The 17,971-nt window shown below is 46.5% G+C and overlaps 1 protein-coding gene across 1 annotated transcript in view; it reads right to left on the reverse strand.

Moving 5' to 3' along the window:
• The window catches only part of LOC147718290 (nicotinamide N-methyltransferase-like), a 66,456-nt gene extending 63,933 nt beyond the window's left edge, over positions 1 to 2,523 (reverse strand). The window contains exon 1 of the mRNA XM_086918253.1: positions 2,310 to 2,523. Coding sequence (XP_086774379.1) covers positions 2,310 to 2,457 — 148 coding nt within the window. The 5' untranslated portion in view covers positions 2,458 to 2,523. The remainder of the gene's footprint in view (positions 1 to 2,309) is intronic.
• Positions 2,524 to 17,971: the final 15,448 nt, after the last annotated feature.

Genomic DNA, 17,971 nt, shown 5'->3' on the forward strand with positions numbered 1-17,971 from the left:
GCCATGTAGTGTCACTTGGGACCCATGTCCCACCTTTAAGCTAAGAAGTGATTTTACCTCGAAAGTAATGACAAGAGGGACACCATCTGATTGAAGCCATTTATAGCATCCAAGGCCTCATGCCCAGATGCACCTGCCAAGTGTTTACTCTCACCCCTACAAAGTGTGTCAGTTCTTAAAATCTTATGCCCATATGTTCTGCTTCTTATGTTGGATGCAGCTTGAAGTTGCCTGGCATTTTGCCACCCAAAAATTCTACAGATAAAGATAGAATTTCCTTTGAATCAAACCTCCACATACGACCAATATATTTACACTTTTGACTTGTCTTTTAGCTCGATTTTTGGTATATTGTTATTTTACATTATTTTTGTATAGCACCACTTCACTAGTTGTATAGATGTGCTTTACTTTTAGGGAGGTCAGAAAGAAGGGTTGGGGTGGTGGAAGGTGGGAAGTGGACATAGGGGATTTTGTGGAGATTCACTACTATTAAGATCTGTTACATGATGATTTCGTAATTCATCCTCAATGTCTTCAAGACATTCATTCATCCGCTACAGTGCGGGCCCAGCTATGGGTTGGACAGTGTGACTGCAGGACCGCCCCACCGCCAAACCCACATGAGGACCGTCCACCAAATAATGACTTTTTTTTTCATTGGTGGGTATTTCCATTGCAGTTCCCATGGCGGTACCTATAAAATAGGCACCACATTGGGAACATCGAAGAAAGTTGCAGCACAGCCTGTACTTTAAAGTCTATGCCATGATGGAACTTCTATGTATGCACACAATGGGGCACATGTTGCGCCTCCCGTGTGCATCAACACAGCATTTTTTTCCTCATAACCACTGTTTTCATGGAGAAAAGACCTCCATGAAATAAATGGAAGTGATAAAAGTAATAATGTGCTTGGCGGTACCACCGTATAAATTTCTCTTGGCTGAGTTGGTGGACCCAAAGTGGCACGACCACTAGGGTTGAAATGTAGCAATCAGAAGCCCGCCACCACCGCACCACCATGAGTCTTGCAGTCCTCGGACCGCCAGACTCATAATTGGGCCTTAAGTGTTGACGCTAAAGACATGTTATGGAAACCGTTCTGCATACTTATTTCTGATGTGCTACATCTTATTTTATGGATTGTTATATGCCTTTTTGACATTCTTTGGGCAAGGCTAAGCAAGGTTTTGCATCATACTTGAGCCACCCAAAGGGGCGCAAGGGTGATGCAAAATCTAAGTGAGATTTATCGAGCTATGCAATGCCACCGTGCATGGTGCTGCACGGCTTTATAAATCTGGAGTAAAGCAAGGCAGCAAAAACCGCTGCTCCTCTGCCCACTGGATGTGTTCGTGGGTGGAGCGTGGGTGGAGCATGGGTGGAGCGTGGGTGGAGCATGGGTGGAGTGTGGGTGGAGCGTGGGTGGAGCGTGGGTGTTCCCACTCACCCACCTATGGATTTTGACACATTCACAGATATTGGTGGTAGACCTGGCAATGCGTCAAAATTCTGCTCCTTCTCAGGTGAGGCATAATGAGGATAAATATCTTTATTTCTCCTTGTTTTGTTCCTCTTTCTACGTGTGGTGCATTCTCCCTTCCTGCACAATAACGATCCTGCCTACAATACAGGCACACTTGCACCATGATGCAAGGGTGCCTGCGCTAGGCAGCCAAAAGTGCGCCAGTGCTAGAAAAGGATAGTAATGTGCTGTATAATGTTAAATACTTTGCATTCCTGCCCTTTCACGCAATGTAGCGCAGCAAGGTGGTTTGCTGTGTGGTGTGGAAAAGTAATAAATATGGGCCTTTGTTTTGCACACAGCCTGTGCCTCAATGATTTTTTTTCTTTTCTTTATATTTTAACCCGTGCTCCTGAATGGGCACCCATTGATGCTTCAGTGAGACCTTCTGTTTCCCTTTGATACGCCATCCAGACCTTGGAACATGTGTCTCCAATTCCACCAATGCTTGATTTGACAGATGAAATATAATGCAAAGCCTTCCACCAGAAAAGAATATCAGCAAACAATGTATTCATTACCATCAAAAACTAATACTAACCATCAAAGTTTGCACCCTGTTTAGCAATTCAGCATGATCCTCCCAAATGTACATTTCAAACTTCCTGCTAGCTTACATTTTTCGTCAGTGCACCTCATAAAACGTTTTCATGCAGCAAAATGTTTCTTTTGCAGGAAGATAAGCAGTAAAGTTCCATTAAAGGGACAGAAAGAAGGGCATTTAATGATAACAATGCCTGACTTCAAGTCAATCTGTGCACTTGTACAGAAGCATACTCACATGAGGTAAACGCTTTCTCCAACTGTTTCAGAGGCAGCATGATTAAGTCTTCAAGAAATGGGCCCTGGGGTTTATAGTATGTCTCGAGAATAAACTTTGGGTCGTAATATTTCTCATGCATACTTTGAATAGACAAATCTTCTTCCATTTCTGCCACAAACTGACGTGCAGTTACAGGGACCGCTGCTTCTGGTTGAGTCGTCTAAGTATGTCCAGTACTCCTCGAGACGAGCTTGTGTTTTATATGTTTCTGAGCAGGACCTACGTCCTGTTTCTTTCTGGTCTGTGCTTACTCACTGCAGATCTTGCATGGCTTACGGCCTTTGTTGACAGATTGACGTTGACGATGGTTAGCCAAAAAAGTGATTTCCCTGAGTGCATATCTCAAAGCCGCCTTTCAATGTTCAGAAGGCGAGCCGTGAAGTTGACTGGGCGGAACCTAATGCCATTCCATTTCATGGTCTCTCTCTGCTTAGTCAACTAAAAATACTTTCCTAATTTTAAAGATGCAAAAATAAATACAGATTGCTGAGTATCTGAATCAAATCCCAGTGTTCTAGGAGGATGTTGATCAGAAGATAGGATTCTCCCAACATTGGTAGCAGGTATCACATGGGGGTTCCAAGCATTCTTCTAAACACCTTTTAAGAGGGGAGCTGGTGTGAGTCCTCCCGTAGTATGAGTTGATTTTTCTGCACCAATTAACCCTAAATGTTGTATTCTGTATAAGTGACAATCTTCAAAACTTATAAAATGTAAACAAATGAACACAAAATCCACCAATTTCTAAATGATTCCAAAACATTGTAATACCTTCATGTCAAAAAGGGTATTTTGGGAGTTATTACTGCATTGATTTAAATATACAGTTATGCAAATGTCCAGAGACACCAGCAAGGTCTGTAGTCAATGTACCTGCACTTTCAAATGCAGCACTGCTTTCGACAGTGCAAGTTTGAAAACGTATCTTTCAACACTTGTATTTGTAGTTGGGGGTGTCAGATCCACGAGACCATGAGAATCACTGCTGCTGTGAGCTGGTGTGGAAGAAAGACGAGAGAATAAAAGTAAGTGTATGTGCGATAAAATTGACCAGAAAGGCAAGATTGTGTGTAGAAGTTCTTAGGACACAAAGTTGGGGTCAGTAGGCCCCAGGGTGGCCAATGCAAATGTTCCATTGATGGGTAGGGGTTGTTTGGAACAAAAGTAGGTACAGATGGGGTAAGTAGCCCCTGGGTGGCCCTACACTGAGGAGGCCTGTGGTGTAGTCTGCTGTGTTAAGTCAGTGCCCTTCTATCTGTCCAGGTGAAGGCAGCTGAAACAGATAGGTAGGGTATGTGCACACGTCATCTGAAGGCTGTTTAACATCTCTACCTTGAGGATAAAGATACAGCGAGTGTGGCGGTCCATGAGTGGGCGCTCAGGTGGCATTGATGCTCAAAGCTGTGTTGACACTGTGCTGGTTACACACACACTGATTGTTCAGAAATAACATGTCCCCATGCACACACCATCTAGATAAGGGCATTGTTGGTACATCACAAGGCCTGGTTTCAGTGGAATATTATTAATTCCTTTAATTGAGCAATGAGGATGTTGGAGCAGGGCTGCTGCCAAAGCAGCCAGGGAAACAGGCCAGCAGTAATCTTGTTTCTGCCTGCGAGACCATCGGCGGTGTCTCCCCAGAAGCGCTGGGACTAATCGCCCATGAAGGCATTGTTCTTCTGACATGACTTCCAATCAGGGGTGGACATTAGAGTGTTTAGAGGTTGTAATACTGTGGCATAAAGCAATGTAGAAAACTATTCATTAGAAACAGTGACAATATGGGGGCTTTGCATACTCAAGTGTGCTGATATATTATGTCTGTATATATTATGTATGTATGTATGCATGTAAATATGTATGTATGTATGTATGTATGTATGAATATATTAGGGGTGGGTGGAATTTGCGTAATCGCGTTACGCAAATCTCTGCGAAACAGTAAAACATCTCTGCAAACAAGCAGAAATTCTGTGAACACGCCTAATTGCTTGTTCGTGATGCTTTTTTACTGTTCGCAATCGCTGTTTGCATGCTCGGGGGGAAATATCTTGCGAACACGCATTTTGAGAGCGCAAACAAGCGAAAATTTCACGACGTAGTGGAACGCAGAATTTTGGGAAATTTTGCGTTCTCCGCCGTACTTGAAATTACCCAAATTCCGCAAGCGGAACGGAATTTACCATCCTGGCCTAGTATATATGTAGTCACCGACAAAAAAAAGGTTTCAGGGACGTTATAGCTAGTTGGACATTTCAATCGGAATAAAAACAGAGAAATGTGGCAGTTATTGTTTGTTCAGCTAACTATAACTCGCACCACTGCAATGAACTGCTGATGACCTCACATATTACATCATTCATGACATGGTCAGTGACATCACTGATGACATCTCAAATGACATTACTGATGACATCACTGATGACATAATCCAGTGACTGTGTTTTTCTGTGTTTAAATATGTTATATATATTACCTACTGGGGGTCGCCAGTAGGTAGTTATAGTTAGGAACTAGTTTCCATAGGAAATCCGCAACATTCTATTCGGAATAACTTTGGCACCGGCGGACAAATCTTTGTGAATTTCTCCAAGAAAATTGACTGCTCCGCTCCTTCCCTGAAAGGTTAGGGGTGATTCATGAAGTGGGGGCTGAGAAAAAAGGGGATCCCAAAATGTGTTTTCCCCATGCAATTTTCCATAGGACCTTTAGCCAGGGCTACGGCCTGAACGGCTGAACGGAATTACACCGAATTTGGCAAAAAGGTAGAGTTCTGTTTGCAGATGAGCCTTATTGTTAAATGGTGTAAATCCGTTCAGCAGTTTCTGAGAAAATCAAAAGTAAAATCATAGATATATCTTGAGGCGCTTACCGTACGCGTACGTTAAGCGTGCGGTAAAGTGCACCATTACGAGCACGAGCTGCATGCTCATTGGCTGTGAACTGTCTGTCAACACTCCAAACCAGTAAGTGTTGGCAACCATCTTGTGCCTTGGTAGAACTGAGGCACAAGAAAGCTGAAAACAAACATGCAAAACACGCAAAGGGGGCAGGGTAGACATACCCTGACCCCCTAGGCCTGCTTAGGTGGTCCTACAAGGACCCCCAAGGCCCCCAAATTAATATTATATTTTTTAAATCGCGGGGTACGCCTATGGTACTCGTTCGCTGTGTAAAAGAAAAAAAAAAATCTTTTTTTCTTAATTGGCCCCCGGGTGGGTAAAATCCCGGGGGCATTTTTTTTAAATTGGGGGGCCCAGAGGGGCCCCTTTGCCCTGGGGACCATCACCCCCTGGGGCTTTTTTGAATTGTATGCGGGGGGACTGTCGGCCCCTCTGCAGCCCCGGGGACCACCACTCCTGGGGCTTTTCAATATTGGGAGGGGGCCATGTGACCCCCTTCTGGAGCCTTTGATGGCCCTGGGGACCGCCACCCCCACGGCCGGCTCCTGCAGTGTCCCGGGGTGCCTACCCCCGGGACACTACTGTTTGGTATGGTAGGGCGGGAGCCTCGCGGCTCCCGTCCTACCATAGCACACTGCTTTCCTATTTGAAAGAGAGAGCAGGTTTCCTGCTCTCTCTTTAAAGTAGGAAAGCATATTGCTTTTCGTCAGAGACAGCAGCATGTTAGCTGCTCTCCTTGACAAAAAGCAATGCTGGCTCCCGAAGGACGCGGGGAGCAGGCTGGGACTGAGGGGGCTTTGGGGCTCCCCTCACGGCCCCCAACGTTATATTGTTGCCCCGGGGATAGGGTCCCCCGGGTTTATACAAAATTTGTAATAGAGGCAATTTTTTTTTACAGTAGATTTACCGTATGCGTACCATGCTCGTACGGACGACGTACGGTACGACGTCTGTAAGTCATCTGGTAATTGTACCTAAGAAAAATTAAAATATTTTTAGATATTTATGAAGTGCATGTGATTACATGTTGGGTGGCTCTAAAAAGAGCCCTTGTGTTTATTGGGATATTTTAGTACCTACAAGTAAGTACAGATGCAGAGTATAAGGTTCAAGAGGACGACTCTGTTTCCCTCATCTGTAAAATGAACACCATCTCTCCTATAGATGCCATGCATATTGAAGCGCAGATTGTTATGGTAAATGGAACCCATTCTATAGTCTCTGAGAAACACAGAAACAGATTTATTCACATGCTTCCTAGCTTTCTCAATCTGTGGACAAAATTGATTGGACCTGTTCCATTTTTGACTTTGGCATATGTTAGAGTAGACAAAGGCAGTTTTGGTGAAAAGTGTCATGAATTGTTGAAAGGTGTCCTTCATAAGCATTTCCAGACCTACCCCAGTCAAAGTGCCTAGGTCATTGCCACCACAGTGCACAAATATGAGGTCAGGGTGTTGGAAAGGCATAAAAGATTTCACCAATGGCATCAATTGGTGCAATTTTAATCCTCTCTGTCCAATCCATTTATTGTCTACATTTGGTAAAGTTAGGTCTTTGTGAATCCCTTTCTGTTCTGCGTACCTTTAACTCCAGAAAATATAGCTGTGTCCCACAATCCACACTCTAAGCATGCCGAAGAGAGGTCTGGATGCACTCAGATGGTCTCTGTAAATGAAAGAGCAGTTTGAAGTTTTTTTTTTCTAAAATGGTGGATAAGTGGACTTTTGAAAAAAGGTAAGAAGTGATTGGTTGTTTGAAAAGTTATTAACTGCAAAACTAGGGTGCAATTTTCTGTTTTTTAAAAGCTTGTTTTTTATTGGTTAAAAAAAAGTGGTAGAAAAGAACATAACTTAAGATAATCTGGTATATTGACAAGTCAAGCACACTGGCTGTTTTGATTTGTAACAATGTATGATGAACTTTTCACCTGTGTTCTCAGTAAGGTGTTCCCTGAAGTGTTTCTATGGTAACTGGCAGAATGTGGAATGGGGGAAGGTTTGAAAGTTTTGTCAGTTGGAAAGGGTTCAAAAGTTCAAGCAACAGAAAACTGAGTTTTATTTTGATTTAATGTGGGAATAAATGTGTTTTGTTTTTTATTTGTATATGTGTGTGTGGGTATAGTGTGTAGTTTGACAGGAAATGTTTGCTGTTTGTTATAGGACTTCCTGACCTATTAGTGCTGTTTTAAAATGATCTGCAATGTTAAATTATTTTTATTTTCTTGGTTAGGTACGCTTACGGGACGACTTACAGACTTTGTACCGTACGTACGTGCATGGTACGCGCACGGTAAATTTATCGTAAGAAAAAAATAGCCTCTATTACTGATTTTTAATAAACCACGGGGACCCCATCCCCCCGGGGCTTTAATTATATTTTTGCGGGGGGCTCATGGTCCCCTCGCAGCCCCGGGGACCGCCACCTCCCCGGGGCTCTAATGTTGAATATAGGGGGGTCCGTGATGGACCCCCAAGCTCCGGGGACCACCACCCCCGTGACTTTTTATTATTAGGAGGGGGGCCGTGTGGAACCCCTTCTGGAGCTTTTGATGGCCCTGGAGACCACCACCCCCCAGGGCCGGCTCCTGCAGTGTCCCAGGATGCCCAACCCAAGGACACTGCTGTTTGCTGGGGGAGGGCGGGAGCCTCGTGGTTCCCGTACTACAATAGCAAACTGCTTTCCTATTTGAAAGAGAGAGCAGCAAATTGGAAATGTATTTGCAAAATGAGTCAGGCCTGTCCACTGAAAGGTAGTAGTTATGTACATGGAATGTGTTCAGTCACTTAAACGTTTTACTGTAGTAAATGTGTTTTGGTAAAATATGTGGTTTTAAAACTTTTTGTCTAGAATCACACTGAGTTTCTGTGTACCTTAAGGAATTATACTTGCCCCTTTTTCAATAATCTCTCCTGTTTGTCCTCACAGTCTACCTCTCTCCGCTTATACTGTCGCCTGTTTTGTGATATTTCCCATCTTTTTTATTCTCACTTGAGTTTTCTCATAGTGCTGCTTCTTTTCATACTCTTTCTTTTCCTCTGAGTCTTCCTCTGTTCTCATTGTCACCTGTGTTTCCTGATGCTCTCCCTTCTTTTTATACTGCCTCGTCTGTCTTCTTAATTCTCCCTCTCTCCTCATACCTACCTCTTTACAATTGCCCAGTCAGTACACAATGCACTATTGCTGGCTACAGCTGATGTCCACAGTTCTCTATTCCTGAAATTATTGTGTACTACTTTGTGAAAAGGACAAATCTACTTAAGTGTCACTGTTCAATCAGCGTCATCAGAATGGCAGTGACCGCCTCACTGACAGACATGGTCTTGGGCTTATGCTGGTGTGCGGCTGTTGATGCGGAAGTGTTGCTCTCAGCTTGTTTCCCAAAGATTGGAGTGTCAAGGACACAGCATGGTTGTCTAAAAAAGATTTGGGGCAACATGCCACTGTTGGGAAGATGCCTCTTCTCACTGACCACTTTCTTGAAAGCATCTTTCTTTGGGCCTATCTTCCAGTTCTCAGTTGGCAGTTGCACTATGCTGTACAAGCGGAAGAGATTGGATGACCGATGTGTGACTGCACAGGACGTCAGTTTGGAAGTACTACAGATGACGTCTCTTATTTTGTGCAACTAAAAGCAAACACACAAAAAACATTTTTTATGAAACGTGGAATTGTTTGCAATTTGAATTAGCCTGGACAAAGGCAATATTATTGTGATTAGTTTGTTTACTTAGGTAACAACTTAAAAGTCAAACAACACCACACTACTAAAATTCCCCATAGGAATAACACACAAAATACAGAATGCTAGAGCTCTTTCCTTTATGTCCATACATTCTGAAACAGACACATGTGGCACTCAGGGCACTAAATGGGTAAAAGGAATAATAATCTTTTAAAAAATGTAGGTTAGTTTGCACCTATGGCAGGGAATGTGCTCCAGGGAATGGAATGATCGTCATCATTTCACAAATAAATGATGCTAATATGTCTACTCTAATGTGCACCACAGCCAGGGTGTCCAGGAGGAAATGGAATTATGTACCTAAGAATGCTTTTGCACGGATGTGTGCCTATGGTGGATGAATGGATAGATGATGTATCAACAAAGGCAAATGGAAAATAAAATCATTTCAAAGAAAAAAACAAATAGAAAAGTTACAATTAAAAAAAAACATTTAAAGCATATAATACATAATGAAAATTACTGAATTAATAATAATCAAATAATTATCATAAAATCAAATAAAGATTCAAAAAATACATTATATTAAAACATGAAAATAAAAAAGTGAAATAAAAAAGAAAATAAAGAATGACAAAAGCAAAAATTCAGATCTATTAATAAAACAATAATTGCTGATGTTTATAAGGGAGGATGCCCTATTTGAGGTTAAAAAAAATGCACTGTTCATCAAAATCATATCCTATATTATTTTTGTACATACTACAATTATCCTCAAGCATATCATTAACCTGATGTCTCATCCATTCATGCAAGCCTATGGCAAATGCACACAGGATGTCTGTCAGTCAGTGCCACATGGTCAACAACACTGAGCAGGAAGGCATTGGGACAAAGAAGACACGCAGGCCTCCGGCAAAAGCACTTTGCCTGGCAACACAAAATTGACGCCAGCCACATGATGAACAATAACAGCCAGCAAGGAGGCATCACCATAACAAAGAACACATGCAGGCCTATTGCAAAAGCATAGTGGCTGGCTGCACAAAATGCCCACCAGCCACATGGTCACAATGACAAGCAGAAGGCATGGAAAAGAAAGAACACATTTATGCCTATGTCAAAAGCACACTGGCTGGCTGTATGATGCTGTAGGCCTAGAAAACAAAGAACACAAGCAGGCCTATGGCAAAAGCACTGCACACTCACTAGCTACAGAAAAATGACCTCCAGCCACATGGTCACAGCAAAAACAACAATTAGCAAGGAGGCATGGTGACAAAGAACACATGCAGGCATATGAGAAAAGCACACTGGCTGGCTATACAAAATGGCCACCAGAAACATGGTCAAACAACAAGCAGGAGGCATGGAAAACAAATAACACATGAGGGCCTATGGCAAAGTCACAGTGGATGGCTACACAAAATGTCCACCCACTACGTATTTACAACAACAAGCACATTGTATGGACAACAAAGAACACATGCAGGCCTATGGCAAAAGCACACTGGCTGGGTATACAAAATGGCTGCCATCCACATGATCACACCAACAACAATCAGCAATGAAGAATCACCACAACAAAGAACACATGTGGCATAACGGAAAGCACCTTGGATACCTACACAAAATGGCCACTAGCCACGTGGCCAAACAACAACAAGCAAGAGGCATGGAAAACAAAGTACACATACAGGCATAAGGACACAGACTACACAAAAAATACCTCCCAGCACATGCCATGAGGAACAAAGACAAGTGGCCTATGGCAAACACACTCACATACAGGCCATACCAGTGAGACATGGTAGCAGAAAAAGTAGCATTCGTTCAGCAATGCTAAGATGCAAAATGACTGGCCTAAAACAAATTACAACAACATACATCCTCCAAAGGCATCAAATATATTTAAACCATCTATACACTGTTTCCAAAATAAAATATGAATTTAATCCAATGTGATCCCTGGATAAATAATGTTTCTATTAAAAAAACACCACAGAAACAGTTGTTTCATTAATCTATGACTAGTACGCCGCCTACTGGATGGAAGGTCCATTGGCAGACTAGGACCATACTAAATTAAATAAATATTACAAATGTATTAAAGTAGTTGATGGGGTCAGAGATTAATTGAAGCATTACGTTATTTATAGAAAAGTCTTTGACAGATCTGAAGATGTGGTCTTCTCTTTCATGTTGACGTTGGTGTGTTGGCTGCATTCTGAGTAAAGAGATAGGGATGTTAATGTGGCCATTCCAGTCTTTGGTGGTCAATCCCCCCTGCAGTAATAAGTGAGGAGCCAATTGAGACCTCAAAATCAAAGAGACTTCCCTGAAATGCAATGGGGGTTCAATTAATACAAATATTGGACAGGTTTTTGCAAAGGAAAAGCTACTACAGCCCTTCCAACTAAGTCACTATATGTTATAAATGCAAATAAACCACAGACAGTATTATGTAAAGGACACACAATTTAAATGTGCCCCTGGTGTACCTTTAACAAGGGGATTTAAACAAATGTTTGCCCTAATGGCAGCAAACTAGTAAAAGGTAGAAGATTTTTGAAGCAGCCACTTAGTTTTTCATTTTTAGGTGTCACTAGACCTGCAATTAAAAGTAAGGGAGAAATATGCACTGTAGTCATCTACAGTGAGTGGCTGCAAATGCCTGCAGGGGGATATCTAGATAGTTTGAGTTCCCAAACCTTTCCTCTACAAGCTCAATAACTCAATAACACACTACTGCTAGCAAAACTAATCAGAATGCACATTTCAAATTGCAAACTATGGGCTAGATGTACGACCATTTCATTTTGCGAGTTGATAATTGTGATTTTTAGCAACTCATAATTAGATGAAAATTAAAGGTACTAATGTGTCAGACACATTTATTGAATGCCAAGGGGTCACAAATTACCTGCCTTGTCATTATCTAAGAGGCAGGTCACATCTTGCGACCCATTGGGAATGCGCAATAACATAGGGATGGTGGCCTGCTGGGGACAGCAGACCACCATGTCTGTGTTTGCTTTGAAATAAAGCAACTTAAAGGAAAACAAGATGCATATCAAAAAGAAAAAATAAACACTTCTGGGTCCATTACCTGCTATTAACAAATGTTTTTGCTGCCAGTCACAAAGGGTATGGGGTCCCCTGGGGATCCCTTCCCCATTGCGACTGGATAACTACCTCCTTGAAGTGGTAAACTGCGATTATTTTGCGACTGCATTCCGGTCGCAAAACAATTGTACATGCCCTTGTGACTCGCTATTAGGAGTGGACGCCCTTGGCCTGCCCCTTCCTAATAGAGACTCTCAAACCCTATTTTGCAAGTCAATAGTAGGCTACTAACTCACAAAAAAGGGTTGGTGCATTGCTCAAGCCATTTTAGCCATTGCAAATAGTCCAATTCTCCATGTGCGACTGCTAAAAGCCGTCGTACAACTGGCCTCTAATTTTAAAAAGGTAATAACAAGTATAACAAGTATACTAACAATACTAACACAGAGACCGTGTTGATCCCTAGGAAATTGAATAGCAAATAGCAGCAGTTGAAGAGTAAATTGACCCAGCTTCACTTGCTTCCCTTTGTTTGTAAGAAACTTCTGGAGCCAATCCAAGGTTATGCTCAAAATGACCTGCTATGAGAACACTCATCCATAATGAAATTGGTAACTTTCATTACAGGTTCCTATGTAGATATGAATCAAGACGGATCATCTGAAACGTTAAGATGAACTTGGGCACATAATATACATAACAACCAAGGACCTTCTGAGATCAATGCAATCCTGTGAGTATTGTAACTTTGAAAAATAATTAGAAGTAGTGAGTAAGGTGCAGGTGATCAGTCATCTGCACAATAACATTAATACAAAAATGAAGCAATTTTGAGCCATATTCTAGCATAAATGATTGTTTGTTCCAGAAAGAAGACTATACACAGGGAGGCTTCATCCAGTCAGGGCTAGTACTTTACCAGGAAATAGAAATAAGCCAACAAGGGTGGTGGAGCTTGACCAAAGTGAAGGTGGCATGCCTATAAATGGCTTCATCACTGAGAACATGTTGACTTCAGTGGTTCCTCTTTTACCCGAAAACTTATGGGAACTCTCACTGGTGTGTTATGAACAATCTGAGACAACTGGGGTGGCATTGGAGGAGGGGAGCACACTATGCACAATCTTCAAATAAGCTGGCATGGCATACAAAAGCAAGCCAGTAAGTTGAGAAGCTTGGGGCGAAGATGAAGTCCAATGCGGCTCCTCACATCACTGCATATATTGCACCACTGTTGGTGAGTTGGTTTTACAGCACCTACTTCTCAAACATCATTCAAATGCAGCAAGCTTAAATATTCATAAGCATACAGTGGGCCCTGGGAAACCCAGATCCCTTCATCTTAGCTTCAAATGCAAAACTCTGTTAATCAAACAACAAAGATGTACACTGTTTAGAGTATATATTAACCTTTTATGCTCCGTTAGTTATTTCTTGGTGTACTCATAATTTTGTCTGTGCTAAGTGATACTCTTTAGGATGAACTCAGTGTTCTGATCTGAAGAAATATTTTGCAGGTGAATTGAATGTGCAGAACACAGAATATTTGTTTTATTTTTATATTACAGAATTGCAAAACTCTTCCATGTGAGAAATCATATCAATTCCAAGATACATCTTCAATCAATCAATCAATCAATCATTGACACTTATAAAGCGCGCTACATACCCGTAGGGTCTCAAGGCGCTGGGGGGGGGGGGGGTGCCGCTACTGCTCGAACAGCCAGGTCTTCAGCTTCTTCCTGAAGGAGAGGTGGTCTTGGGTCAGGCGCAGGTCGGGAGGGAGGGAGTTCCAGGTCTTGGCGGCCAGGTAGGAGAAGGACCTTCCTCCTGTAGTCACTCTTCGGATGCGGGGGACGGCGGCGAGGGCGTGGTTGGCTGATCGGAGGTGGCGTTTGGGAGCGTAGAAGTTGACTCGGCTGTTGAGGTAGCTCGGGCCTTGGTCGTGTAGGGCTTTGTGTGCGTGGGTGAGGAGGCGGAAGGTGATTCTTTTGTTGACGGGGAGCCAGTGAAGGTCTTTCAGATGTCCGGAGATGTGACTGGTTCGTGGGATGTCGAGGATGAGTCTGGCTGAAGCGTTCTGGATCCGCTGGAGTCTCTTCTGGAGTTTGGCGGTGGTACCGGCGTAGAGGGCGTTGCCGTAGTCCAGTCGGCTGGTGACGAGGGCCTGGGTGACGGTCTTCCTGGTCTCGGTGGGGATCCACCAGAAGATCTTCCGTAGCATGCGTAGGATGTTGAAGCACGCCGAGGAGACGTTGTTGACTTGCCTGGTCATGGAGAGGGAGGAGTCCAGGATGACGCCCAGGTTTCGTGCATGGTCAGTCGGTTTGGGTGCGGTGCCCAGGGCGGGGGGCCACCAGGAGTCGTCCCAGGCGGAGGGTGAGGAGCCCAGGATGAAGACCTCTGTCTTGTCCGAGTTCAGTTTCAGGCGGCTGGTCGTCATCCACTCGGCTACCTCTTTCATCCCTTCGTGCAGGTTGGCTCTGGCGGCGGCGGGGTCGTTGGTCAGGGAGAGGATCAGCTGGGTGTCGTCGGCGTAGGAGATTATGCTGAGGTTGTGTTTGCGTACGATGGCCGCGAGGGGGCTCATGTAGACGTTGAAGAGGGTGGGGCTCAGAGATGATCCTTGGGGGACGCCGCAGATGACTTCGGAGGCCTCTGACTTGTACGGTGGTAGGCGGACTCTCTGTGTTCTTCCGTCGAGGAAGGAGATGATCCATTCCAGCGCCTTGTCCTGGATGCCGATGTTGCTGAGGCGCCGTACTAGGGTGCGGTGGCAGACCGTGTCGAATGCCGCGGAGAGGTCTAGGAGGATGAGGGCCGCTGTTTCTCCATTGTCCATCAGGGCTCGGATGTCATCGGTGGCGGCGATGAGGGCGGTCTCGGTGCTGTGGTTGGCTCTGAAGCCGGACTGTGAGGGGTCGAGGGATCCGTTCGTCTCGAGGAAGGCGGCCATCTGCTTGTTGACGGTCTTCTCGATGACTTTGGCTGGAAACGGGAGGAGCGAGATGGGGCGGTAATTCTTGAGTTCGGTGGGGTCCGCTGTGGGTTTCTTGAGAAGAGCGCTGAGTTCGGCGTGCTTCCAGCTCTCGGGGAAGGTGGCGGTGTCGAAGGATGTGTTGATGATGTCTCGCAGGTGGGGTGCGATGACAGCGTCGGCCTTGTTGAAGACGTGGTGAGGGCAGGGGTCGGTCGGTGATCCGGAGTGGATGGAGTTCATCGTGCGGATGGTGTCTTCGGTGCTGATCGGGGTCCAGTCGTGGAGGGTGGTGGTGGGGGGTGGTTGTTCGGTCATAGTGTGCGTTGGTTGGTTGTTGAAGCTGTTGTGTATGTCGGCGATCTTGTTGTGGAAGTATGAAGCGAGGGAGTTGCAGAGGTCTTGCGATGGGGTGATGTCGTTGTTTCCTGCGCTGGGGTTGGAAAGCTCTTTCACGATGTTGAAGAGTTCCTTGCAGTTGTGTGCGTTGTTGTCCAACCGGTCCTTGAAAGCTGTTTTCTTGGCGGCGCGGATCAGCTGGTGGTGTTTCCGGGTGGCAAGTTTGAAGGAGGTCCTGTTGTCCGGTGTCGGTTCCCTTCTCCAGACTTTCTCGAGGGCTCGGCAGTTCTTCTTGGAGCTCTTGAGTTCGTCGGTGAACCATGGGGCCTTCTTGCTGCCGGGTCTGCTGGGCGGGGTCCTCAGTGGGGCGAGTTCGTCCGCGCAGTTGTTGATCCACTTTGTGAGGTTGTCTGCGGCCTGGCTGGGGTTCGCTGAGCTGGCAGGAGGGTGCTGGCTCAGGGAGGTGGCGAGCTGGTCTGCTGTGATCTTGTTCCAGCATCTGCGGGCGGCCTGTTTCTGGTGGTGGTGGGACGTCGTTCTCTTGAAGGTGAAGTGGACGCAGCTGTGGTCCGTCCATTGAAGCTCTGTGGCGTGGCTGAAGTTGATGTCTGTGCTGGAAGAGAAGACTGCGTCGAGTGTGTGTCCGGCGAGGTGGGTGGGGGTGGACACCAGTTGCTTGAGTCCCAGGTTGGCGAGGTTGTCGAGCAGGGTGATGGTGTTGCGGTCGTTGTTGTTCTCCAGATGGAAGTTGAGGTCTCCCAGGAGGATGTAGTCGGCGGAGGGGAGGGCATGCGGGCTGACGAAGTCGGTGATGTCCTCGCTGAATTGCGTGCGTGGTCCAGGGGGTCGGTAGATCAGGGTGCCTCTGAGGGTGGTGTTCGGGTTGGTGTGGATCTGGAAATGCAGGTGTTCGGCGCTGGTCAGGGTGTTGTCGGTGCTGGTCGTGAGACGGATGGTGCTCCTGTGGATGATGGCGATGCCTCCTCCCATCTGGTTGGCGTTTCGGTCCCTCCGGACGATCTTGTAGCCCTCTGGGATAGCGATGGCGATGTCGGGAGCTGAAGAGGCGTTCATCCAGGTCTCCCTGAGGAAGGCAACGTCAGGGGCTGTGGCGTCTAGGAGGTTCCAGAGTTCGATGGCGTGTCTGTGGACGGAGCGGGTGTTGAGCAGGATGCACTTGAGGTGGGTGCTGCTGGTGTTCGTCTTGGCGGGTGCTGGTGCGAGGCTGGTCCGGATGCAGGAGAACTTGCAGGCGTGGCAGCTGAAAGGTCCGTGGGTACCTCGTGGAGCGGCTAGGTGGCATTCTGGGAGTCGGCCGGTGTTGAGTGCGGTGAGGGTGGCGGCGGAGTACGTCAGGCGGGTCGGTCGGGCTCTTCGGGGGCCAGGGGTCCTGGCGCTGGGCGCGATCCGGTCGCGGACGGGCGCAGACGGGCTTACCTTTGGCGCGCCTTCGGCGCACAATCGGCGCGCCCGCTGCGCGTGACCGCTGCGCGTTCGCACGGTCGCCATTTAAGGCGAAGTGCGCGGGTGGGCGGAGCAGCTGGGAGGCGGGAGCGGGGAGGGTACAGAAGAAAAAGGGGCGGGGCTAATGGCGGTGGCGGGAAGCGGGGAGGGAGAGCGGAGGGCGGCGAGGTAGGCGGGAAGGAGGCAGGCACAATGGGGGTCAAAAACACGAAGAGTAATTGGAACAGAAAAAAAACAGGCTACAATACAGGTCAAAACACGGAGAGAAAACGGCACAGAAAAACAAGCAACAATTCAGGTCAAAACGGGGGAAAAAAACAGTAGGAAAACGATCTTGGCCACAGAAAGAAACAAGCACAAATTTTAGACAAAAACGGGCTGAAACCAAAGGGCAGCGCTCAAGGCGGCAGCGAGGTCGGCGCTGAGGCAGAGGCAGGCACTGGGGGCACACGCAGCAGCTGGTGGCCGTGCGGTGCGGGGGTGTCCCACAAGTGGGTCACACTCACCTGCGTCGCACGGTCGCCATTTAAGGCCAAGTGCGCGGGTGGGCGGAGCAGCTGGGAGGCGGGAGCGGGGAGGGTACAGAAGAAAAAGGGGCGGGGCTAATGGCGGTGGCGGGAAGCGGGAGCGGGGAGGGAGAGCGGAGGGCGGCGAGGTAGGCGGGCAAGCAGGAAGGAGGCAGGCACAATGGGGGTCAAAAACACGAAGAGTAATTGGAACAGAAAAAAAACAGGCTACAATACAGGTCAAAACACGGAGAGAAAACGGCACAGAAAAACAAGCAACAATTCAGGTCAAAACGGGGGAAAAAAACAGTAGGAAAACGATCTTGGCCACAGAAAGAAACAAGCACAAATTTTAGACAAAAACGGGCTGAAACCAAAGGGCAGCGCTCAAGGCGGCAGCGAGGTCGGCGCTGAGGCAGAGGCAGGCACTGGGGGCACACGCAGCAGCTGGTGGCCGTGCGGCGCGGGGGTGTCCCACAAGTGGGTCACACTCACCTGCGTCGCACGGTCGCCATTTAAGGCCAAGTGCGCGGGTGGGCGGAGCAGCTGGGAGGCGGGAGCGGGGAGGGTACAGAAGAAAAAGGGGCGGGGCTAATGGCGGTGGCGGGAAGCGGGAGCGGGGAGGGAGAGCGGAGGGCAGCGAGGTAGGCGGGCAAGCAGGAAGGAGGCAGGCACAA

The sequence above is a fragment of the Lissotriton vulgaris genome, chromosome 4_1 (assembly GCF_964263255.1).
Source record: "Lissotriton vulgaris chromosome 4_1, aLisVul1.2, whole genome shotgun sequence".
In the NCBI taxonomy this organism is placed as follows: domain Eukaryota; kingdom Metazoa; phylum Chordata; class Amphibia; order Caudata; family Salamandridae; genus Lissotriton; species Lissotriton vulgaris.